The sequence below is a fragment of the Trichechus manatus genome, unplaced genomic scaffold (genome assembly GCF_000243295.1).
Source record: "Trichechus manatus latirostris isolate Lorelei unplaced genomic scaffold, TriManLat1.0 scaffold00182, whole genome shotgun sequence".
Lineage (NCBI taxonomy): Eukaryota > Metazoa > Chordata > Mammalia > Sirenia > Trichechidae > Trichechus > Trichechus manatus.
The window spans coordinates 2043087-2052926 of NW_004444118.1; the positions used below are offsets into that span (position 1 = coordinate 2043087).

The 9840-nt window shown below is 55.9% G+C and overlaps 3 protein-coding genes across 7 annotated transcripts in view; all 3 read left to right on the top strand.

The window, feature by feature from the left end:
- The window catches only part of CD4 (CD4 molecule), a 41315-nt gene extending 38638 nt beyond the window's left edge, over positions 1–2677 (top strand). For 2 of the 4 annotated variants that reach the window (XM_023741502.1, XM_023741501.1), the window contains one exon: positions 1732–1855. In XM_023741502.1, the coding sequence (XP_023597270.1) occupies positions 1732–1828 (97 nt within the window). In that variant the 3' untranslated portion in view covers positions 1829–1855. Of the gene's footprint in view, positions 1–274; positions 1489–1731; positions 1856–2052 lie in introns of those variants that run through there. The other 2 variants (XM_023741503.1, XM_004387267.2) reach the window with 2 other exon arrangements.
- Positions 2678–2874: 197 nt separating this feature from the next.
- Positions 2875–8734, top strand: GPR162 (G protein-coupled receptor 162). 2 transcript variants are annotated; one of them, XM_004387224.1, is made up of 5 exons: positions 2875–3059; positions 4617–4918; positions 6730–6919; positions 7528–7685; positions 7965–8734. In XM_004387224.1, the coding sequence occupies exons 2-5, from the start codon at positions 4904–4906 to the stop codon at positions 8514–8516; spliced, it is 915 nt and encodes a 304-aa protein (XP_004387281.1). In that variant the 5' UTR covers positions 2875–3059; positions 4617–4903; the 3' UTR covers positions 8517–8734. The 2 variants fall into 2 exon arrangements, with proteins under 2 accessions (XP_004387281.1, XP_004387280.1); XM_004387223.2 differs by having other exon boundaries at positions 2959–3059; positions 4617–5919.
- An 890-nt stretch (positions 8735–9624) lies between these two features.
- The window catches only part of P3H3 (prolyl 3-hydroxylase 3), a 13118-nt gene continuing 12902 nt past the window's right edge, over positions 9625–9840 (top strand). The window contains exon 1 of the mRNA XM_023741504.1: positions 9625–9840. This exon is cut by the window's right edge and continues 264 nt beyond it. Coding sequence (XP_023597272.1) covers positions 9625–9840 — 216 coding nt within the window.

The following is a 9840-nucleotide window of genomic DNA, read 5'->3' on the forward strand; positions in this document are numbered from 1 at the left end:
GAGGGGTTGAGGAAGGAGGGAGGGAGAGAGGAGAGATGGAGGTGAGGAGATGAATTCCAGAGAGTGGTGAAAGGGATGGCTGAGGTAGGAAACAGACAGCGTGGAGGGGGTAGAGGGGCAGCAGGCCTGGGATGTTTCTGGCTGTGGCACTGCCCCTGTGGCCAAAGGCCACACTGCACTGGAAGAGAAGGGCAGGTCTGAGAGCCATGGAGGTCGCAGAGGCAAAGGGGTTGGGAGGAAATAGACTTGCTCTCCTTATTCTTTGTTCCTCCAGCCGGCTCCAGAAGACATGTAGTCTCACTTGAGGCACCAGACGAGGGGGAGCTTCCCACTCACAGCCTCCCCAGCTGTCCACTCTTGTGTTTCCTGTTGTGCTCTAGGGGGCTGCAGACCAGATGAATGTAGCCTATTCCAGTGCCTCTGACCATCTCCTGGTCTCCTCATCTACAGTTTGCCTCTTCTGTTTCTCCTTTCCGTTCCCAAGCCCTTTGGTTAGGCCCCAACCCAGTTGGTTGGGTCTTGCTCCCAGCCTTCCAAAGGCTTAATCATGCCATTTCTTCCCCCATTTCCTTCTCACTCAAGCCCTAGCCCTTATTTGATTATTTCTTCTTAACCCTCTCCCCCGCTGCTCACTTGGACCCCAGGGGAGGACACAGGACCAGCCCTGCCTGGCATGGAGGGCAAGGCTGGGTGACTGGAAATAGGAAGCACAAGATTGTCCTTTTACAGGAGAATATCCTGAGACCAGAGAAGGCAGGGACTCACCCAAGATCACACAGCCAGTCAAGACATACCCAGATCCAAAGGCTCCTGACTGCCTGCCTCCACTGTGTCGGCAGGGCCACAGACTCACATCCAAACCTGTGCATAAACAGGCACACCTGTACACACACCCCGTGTATACAGCCACACACTTGTACACAGTTCCTTCTTACCCAAGCAGCATGTCTCATTTTATAAACCAATTTCATATCCATTATCTATTTGAACCTTATGAAATCCCACAATTCTGACAGTGACAGGACATCTCCAGTTTATAGATCAGAAATGGAACTCAGAGAGGTTAGCCGATTGCCCAAAGTTACATAGTAAGTGCTGGAGTTAGTTAGGATTAACCCAGGTCTCTTGACCCCTAGTCCAGTTCCACTGCTGTTTCTTGAACCCAAGGACAAATACTACCCAGATCTCTGCAGCTAACTAGTCATAGGTGCCCAGTATGCACCTTTAGATTCACAGGCCCTCACAATCCACAGGGAGGGCCTGCCTCAGAATTCAGGAGCATGAAAGGAAGGCCTCCTTGCCTAAAATTCCTCCTTTATAACCCGCTGGTGGCAGAATCCTGTTACCAGAGGAAAAACCCTTCAGTTCTAATCAGAGCACAGGCTGAGAGCACAGGCTCTGTGGGAGGGAGTGCCCAGTAACCCGCCACTCACCCTGTATAGAACCTTCTGGAAGGTGAGCTTTGTTAGGTGGAGGGGGCAGTAAGCCAGCCTGAGAGTGAAGAACCTGAGGGGACCCCCTGTGAAGGGTGATAGCCCTGGGCCTCAGTCTTCCTGACCTGCACCCTCCTCCATGCCCCCAGCCATTTAGGACACAGGAATTATGGGTTCAGAAATATTCTTCCTCCTCTTCTTGACTCATTTCTCTTAGGACCCCCAGTCTCCTCTGCCCCTCTTCTCTTCCGCATCCCCCTGCACCCAATCTCTTTTCTGTCTTCCTCTTTCTTTCCAGATTGCCTCTTCCAGGAAAACCACCCAATTGCTGCCAGGGATCCCCACTGCTTACTTTGTATCCCTACGCATCCCTCATCCATGCCTCCCTGAGCTGACAGAAAAATGCAATAAACTTACCATAAAGAGGATGCTCCATGTTCTAAATCTTTTTAATTCTATCAGGAGCCACCCTCTCTGAAAAGTGGGGGTAACGCTGTGCACACAGTCTCTGGGGGCTGGAGTGTGTGCGTGTGTGTGTGTGTGTGTGTGTGTGTGTGTGAGTGAGAGAGACAAACGAGCTAGTGACATACAATCAGCTGGACACTTCTCTGGACACCAGGAATCTTCTGATCATTGTGATCAGACCCAGAGGAGAAGATGCCAGGCCTGCCCCAGAAAGCAGATGAAGTTGCCCTGGAGAGGAAAAACTCCCTGGAGACTGATTACCTGCCTACCCACCCTGAAGGGCTCTGTGTGTATGTAAGGCTAAGACTTTGTAGTGACATGTGTGATATACTGGGAGAGAGACTATGGGTTGTGTGTGCACTACATTGTGTATATGTGTGATAGGGATAAAGAACTTTGAGAAACTCTATGAGTGCAAATTGTGTATCCCCAGAATAAGTGTGAGTGTGTTCCAGGAGGAGGAAGCAGTGTGTGTATGTGTGTGCCCACATCATTTTAGACCAGTGCACACATACCCCCACCTCACTCCACTGAGCAGCCCCAGTTAGTATCACAACAGCCCCTCACTCCCAGCACGCCTCCAGCACAAGCCCCTCTGAGCTCTACCCAAGGCACAGCCCTCACACAGATACACAGTGACACACCGTGACACACACTTCCTCCTCCCTCAACAGCTAGCTCCTCAGTCCCGAACACCACCAGCTGCCTCTTTGAGCTTGCGTTCATGTGGAAAAACAGGATGGGGTGGAGGCAGGACACGACCATCTTACATTACCAAAGCAGCCCGTACCCCGCCTTGTTACTCGCCCCCGCCCCCAGGCGCCTTCCTTGCCCCTCCCCCTCCCAGTCACCACTGTCCAGTTCCTCGTCCTACACTCCACCTCCCCACCCCGAAAAGCTTTCGTTCTGTGCCCCTAACCGGGGCTACCAGGCAGGGTGACCCCAAGAGAGAGGGGCCTGGAGAGACCTAGAGGGGCAGAGACCGAGTGAGAAGGGGCCGAGTCGGAGAGGCTGGGACTGCGGGGGGAGGAGGGAGGCCCAGAGGGAGGGAGAAAGGGAGGGGAGGAGGGAGGACGACGCACTGGAGCCGGCAGGCGGCGGGAGACCGAGCGAGCAGCCTCGGGAGTGCGGTCTTCATGGCTGTGCTGGGCGCAGCCAGAGGTAAGACGACCCCTACTCGGGCCCCCGCCCTTCTGCCCCCCACCCCACCAGGCGCCTCCTCTCCCCTCCGGCCAGCCCCTCCTCCAAGCCACCTGCTGTTTCTGCCCCGGAGAACACGGTGGGTGGCAGAAGGGAGGAGCCACCTGACCTTACCCCTTCACCCCGAAGGGCGAAGGCGACGGACCCCTGGTCGGCCCAGGAGCCGTCCAGATTCCCCCTCCTACCTTCCTCTGATCTCTTTCTGTCCTTCATCTCCTCCTCTCTGTCCTTCACATCCTTCCTGCCTGCCTCCCTCCATCTCGGACTCCCCATCTCTTTCTTCCTGAGCCCACCGGCTGGGCCTGGGTGAGGGTGAGTGGGAAGGAGTACAGGGCTGTAGGGGAGGCTAGTGGGGGGGCCGCTCCTGACCAATTCCCTCCACCTCCCTCTGGCTGGCCATTGCCATGGAAACTAGGGAGTACTGGGCTCCAGAGGGAAGACAAAGGTAAAGGGTGGACTAGGACCTCTTGGAGAAGGCAAGGGTCTGAGGTTCTTCTACAGGAAATAGACCCTCCCACTGCTGTACCCCATTTTCATCCTCACTTACTCCAAAGCCATTATGTCCATCCCCACAGCTCCCACTCTGTTCTTGGTGTCAGTAGCCCCCACTGAAGCTCAGCGTCACTAAAATCGGGACTGTCCTCCCTCCCATCACAGGAGAAACTGAGGCTCCAGGCCAGAAGAGGAAAAAAATCAAGGTCTACCAGTGGGAGTCAGCACTTTACTGAACATTTGGCTTTTCTTGTTAGCTTCCCATTCCTTGCTCCCTACCTGGAACCAACCTCTCCTCCCTCCAAAGCCTCCTCTCCAGGGTTCTCTGGGCTTTTCCTTCTATTTTCAGACACTACCACTTTGTCCCTTCTTTCTTTCTGCTTCTGCTCAAACTCTCCTCCTTCTCCCTAGATCCCCCTCTTTCCATTTCTGGATGTTTCTGATGTCAGTAGTTTCCCTGCCTTCGGGTTCCCTAGCCCCCCCACTTCGGGCCCCAGCTTCCTCTCTCCCATCTTACCAGATTACTGGGTGGGTGGAGGGTGATCTCCCCAGGCTTTGGGAAATGGGGCTGACCACCAAGATCATTGGTCCCAGGAGACTGGAACGTTGGGGAGAGGAGCCATAATACTGTATCCCAGTTTACTGTAAACCCTCAAGAAGAAACAAGTCATGTGTGAAGGAGATTTCATAGGGACATGAAGATAGGGGTCTCCGAGTAGTATTGAGTAGGAGACATTATAAGAAGAAAACTGGGAGTGCCAGAGGGTGAAGAAAGGGCTGAAAAAGGATGGGAGACACGGAGGCAAGGATACCTTCTTTCTTTGAGGTATGGAAGAGCAGGAGCTCTTATCTGTGTGGGGTCATCTGATTTAGAGGCAAGGGAATGTTCTGAATGACCCTGTGACCCCTAGTAATCTGTCATTTCTCTAGTTTCAAGAGAAGGGAGGGGGCACAAGAAGCCAGCTGGAGACCAGCCTAGGCCCTGCCTCTGCCCTCCTGCTCCCTCATCTCCTCTCTCCCTTGCAGCTTGTCCAGGTGGCTGAGCCCCACCCCTAGAACCCCTTGGGGCATCCAGAAGATCCCTGACTGGTCAAGAACCGGAGAAAGAAGAAACCTCGAAATCCTGGCATGTCCCCCCAGCCAATCTCATAGTTGGGAAAGCAACCAGCTTGCCGCCCCCGCCCCCATCAACCACAGGGATACTTAAGAAGGGCCCCACCCAGTATGGAGACTGAGGACTGCCTCTGCTGACCCTCAGCTTCCTCCCCAGCTTCCTTCCTTTCACACCTGACCTCAGCTGTGTCAGTCATGCAATGCTGAGCAGTGGGGTGGGCCTGGGGGCAGCCTGCCTCACCACAGGGCAAGGATTGTGGGCATCATGGGGGTGTGTGTGAGTGAAGCTCCTGGGTGAGACCTAGCCCCCGCCCCCAGGAGTTTGAGGGGGCGGGGGGCCAAGGATAGGATGGCTCGGGGCGGGGTGGGGGCAGAGGAGGCCTCCCTGCGTTCCAGCGCATTGTCCTGGCTGGCCTGTGGGCTGCTGGCACTGCTGGCCAATGCCTGGATCATCCTCAGCATCTCAGCCAAGCAGCAGAAGCACAAGCCGCTGGAGTTGCTGCTCTGCTTCCTAGCAGGCACGCACATACTCATGGCGGCTGTGCCCCTCACCACCTTTGCTGTGGTGCAGCTACGGCGCCAGGCTTCCTCCGACTATGACTGGAACGAGAGCATCTGCAAGGTCTTTGTGTCTACCTACTACACACTGGCGCTAGCCACCTGCTTCACAGTAGCTTCACTTTCCTACCATCGCATGTGGATGGTGCGTTGGCCCGTCAACTATCGCCTCAGCAACGCCAAGAAGCAGGCGCTGCATGCGGTCATGGGCATCTGGATGGTCAGCTTCATCCTCTCCACACTGCCCTCCATCGGCTGGCACAACAACGGCGAGCGCTACTACGCCCGTGGCTGCCAGTTCATAGTTTCCAAGATTGGCCTTGGCTTTGGTGTCTGCTTCAGCCTCTTGCTACTTGGGGGCATTGTCATGGGGCTGGTCTGTGTGGCCATCACCTTCTATCAGACGCTGTGGGCCCGGCCCCGGAGGGCTCGGCAGGCCCGGAGAGCAGGGAGTGGTAGTGGGGCCAAAGGGGGTGGGCCAGGGGGCTTGGGTACCCGGCCAGCCTTTGAAGTGCCAGCCATTGTGGTGGAGGATGCCCGAGGGAAGCGGCGATCCTCGCTGGACGGCTCTGAGTCTGCCAAGACATCCCTGCAGGTCACCAACTTAGTCAGCGCCATCGTCTTTCTCTATGACTCACTCACAGGGGTACCCATCTTGGTGAGATCGGGGTTCCCCCGCCCCTCCTGCCCTCCCCAATATCCAAGCCTCAGTAACATCACCTGACCTCCAACTCCATCAGCCATACAGTGGCTCCATCATCTCTCCTCCAGTTCCATCATCCATCTTATTTTCCTCTACCCATTCCCCACTCCACTTCTGAGCCCCCATCTCTAGCACCTAAATTCTGGTTCCACTACCCCATCACCCGGCTCCATCATATGTTTTCTTGTTCCCAGTACTCAACTCTGTCATCCATCCTTCAGTTCCACTACCTGTGCTCCAGCTCCATCAACCATCCTTCATTTCTACTAGCTGTCCTTCAGCTCCATCATCCATCCTTCAGTTCCACTACCTAACCTCCAGCTCCATCATCTATCCTGCAGCTCCATTCTTCAGCCCCTCAGACCTATCATCCAGCTGCCAAGCTCCATTCTCCATTCCCTAATTCCCTCCAACACCACTCAGTCTCTGAGCACTCCTGGGTAGAAACCCCATTACCCCAGCTTTTTTGCATCCTCGTCTAATCCCTATTCCCAGATGTCTCTGTCTTCAAGTTTCTGGCACCACCTCTGCTCTTTTCCCTCTTAACCCCAGGGCTTTGTCTCCAGCACTCTCCTCTGACCTTGCTCTGAGTCAGTCCCTTCTCTCTGTTCACCATGTCTCCACCTCCAACTTTGTCTCTGTCACATCCTGTTCTGATCCGAGGCATCCCTTCCTGACTTCTTGCCCACCACAAGCGCTACCGGGGGTTAGGTGGTCCCCTGGCTCTGGGCCCTGACCCTGTGCCATTCCTCATTCTCCCACTAGGTGGTGAGCTTCTTCTCCCTTAAGTCGGACTCGGCTCCCCCGTGGATGGTGCTGGCTGTGCTATGGTGCTCTATGGCACAGACGCTGCTGCTGCCCTCCTTCATCTGGTCCTGCGAGCGCTACCGCGCCGACGTGCGCACTGTGTGGGAACAGTGCGTGGCTATCATGTCGGAGGAGGATGGCGATGACGGTCAGAGGAGGGACTGTGCCTTTGCTTTCCTGGGCATTGACTCCTTTTTCTACCCTTTTCTACCGCCCCTTCCCTGTTCAGGGAAGGGTTGCCCTGGAGTGCCCCCTGCTGGACAGAGCCAGCGCCGCCCGTGGGCTGACTCCAGCCTCTCCTTTCCCTAATCTCTAATCAACACCCCCGCGTGCCATCCGCTGCTTCCTTTTGCACCAAGGGCTCGCTTCACTGGGCCTCGGCTTCCGTGTAGAAGCCCACACTGCCACAGCTCTGCCACAGCTCTTCCTTCGCTGGGCAGAGTGCCTGAGAAACAGTTCTAACACAAGCATAAAGGAAGGCTGTGACACAAATGGGAGGCTAAACTTCATGAGAGAGACCCCCCAGCTATAGGGAGAGCGCTTGGGGGAGAGGGGTGGTAGTTGTTTCAATAAATGTCTACATTTATGAAGCACCGGGAACACTACATTGAATACAACAGATGCTAGCCATTCTCAAGGTCCGACTGGAACTTACACTAATGGGAACAGATGGGTTCTCCCAGAGCTTATAAAGAAGTCAGGGGGCTGGCTGTTTCCTGCCTGTAACCACCCCACTCTGCCTCTTTTCTCACCTAGATGGGGGCTGTGATGACTATGCAGATGGTCGAGTGTGCAAAGTTCGCTTTGATGCTAATGGGGCCATGGGACCAGGCTGCCGGGACCCCACCCAGGTGAAGCTGCTGCCTGGAAGGCATATGCTCTTTCCCCCTCTTGAGAGGGTCCACTACTTACAGGTATGTACTGGGGAATACACCTCTGACCCTGGGCATCTGCTCATCACTTTGCTGCAGGCTCTGTTACCCATCCTCAGGGCACCAAAGGGGCGGGTGGAAAAAATGCATGAAAAGAGAGGCTTCTCTTCAGACCCCTCAGAACCAGGTCTGCCAGGTGCAGGATGTTTTACAAAAAAGTTAAAGGGAGTGGAACCACCTTGCAGAGTCCCCACTTTGGTTCCCACCTCCGCGCCCTTTGTGCTTTCAGGGCTCCTAGATCTGACCTGCTCCTTTCCCCAGGTCCCTCTGTCCCGCCGTCTGTCCCATGATGAGACCAACATCTTCTCTACCCCTCGGCCACCAGGCTCCTTCCTGCACAAGTGGCCATCCTCTGATGATATCCGGGTCCTCCCAGCCCAGAGCCGCGCCCTGGGGGGTCCTCCTGAGTACCTGGGACGGCACCGTAGGCTGGAGAACGAGGAGGATGAGGAGGAGGCTGAAGGTGGGGGGCTGGCTAGCCTCCGCCAATTCCTGGAGGGTGGGGTTCTGGGGGCAGGTGGGGGGCCCCCACGGGGTCCTGGCTTCTTCCGGGAAGAGATCACCACCTTCATTGATGAGACACCTCTGCCTTCTCCAACTGCCTCACCAGGGCCCTCTCCTCGAAGGCCCAGGCCACTGGGCCTTTCACCCCGCAGACTATCCCTTGGGTCCCCTGATAATGGAGCCATTGGACTTCGTTTGGGGCTAAGTGCAGGGAGACGCTGCTCCCTAACAGGGGGTGAGGGGAGTGCAAGGGCTTGGGGAGGATCCTGGGGCCCAGGCAACCCCATCTTTCCCCAGCTGACCCTGTGAACCCAAGTGGGGCTGCTGAACTCAGAGGAGGGGTCTGGGTAGGTAGCGCCTCATAATGGCTCTGAACCTAGGGCAGCTGCCTCCAGACTCTTGGGTGATGGGCACTGGATCTGGAGCCCTGGGGCCCCTGCTGTCTCCCATCCATGTGACCAGATGCCCTACTCACCTTCTGTCATCCCTAGCAAAATGTATTAAAGTCTAAAGTGTTACCATGGAAACCTCTGTGTCCAGTGTACTGTGGTGGCAAAGGGTATGGTCAGAGGCATGGGGGGTGGCGTGGCTCATAGAGGACAAAATGGATCAGGGGCAGTAGACAGAGGCACAGAAAGACATATGAAGAAATTATCACACAACTTCAAACATATAGACATACACAGAGATAGGCTTATAAGAACATGTCATGCTGAGGGAGGGAGCTATGGGGAGATGATGAATTTGCTGGTTTGGGATGTGAGGGATCTTTGTTCCGATTTGTGGAGGTGGTTTTAGAGTGTGGCTCTATCCCCAATGTCCTAACTCTCCTACTTCCTCCAAATCCATCCAGGGGCCCACCTTCTGGGCAGGGAAGGGTTTAGGCCTGACTTGGTGTCAGGGGCCTGGAGTTTCCCTCTTCGATGCTGCATTCTAAAATGAGATCTTTCTCGCATGGTGTCAGTGGAAGGCATCCCCCATCCTTTTCCTGAACCCAGGAGTTTAGGGGAGCACAGCCCCAGTAGTTACCCTCACATCACCACACCAGGGGCTTCATGCTGGAGTCAAGGATTCTAGCAGGCTCCCCACCAGGCCTCCTGGGTGCCAGGCCAGTTCCCCACCTTCTGCTCTCTTCTCTCCACTTTATTTCCCATTTCACACTAGACCCACTTATCTTAAAGATAAGGCACCCGGGCTTCCTCTGACTTCTCTCTGCCTTTCTCACACTGGCCTCTCCAAAGGTTCGGTAACGGCCTCATCAGCTCTCTTTGGCCACGCTCATTCCTTCTCTCTCTTCCTCTCCCTCCTCCCTTCCATCTCTCCTTCCTTTCCCCTCCCTCCCTCTATCCCCCTTTCCTCTCCCTCCCTCTCCACTCCCCGCTTTTCCCTTCGGCTGCCGGCCGTCGTCTCTGGCACCATGCTCCGGTTTCTCCGGTTGCTGCTGCTGCTGCTGCCTCCCTCGGGATGCCCTGAGCCCCCGGAGCCCACTGAGCCCCCAGGTCTGGCCCTGCTGTCCCCGGGGGCACCCCCCCAGGCCCCGGACTTGCTCTACGCCGATGGGCTGCGCGCCTACGCAGCCGGGGCTTGGGCGCCGGCCGTGGCGCTGCTGCGGGAGGCGCTGCGAAGCCAGGAG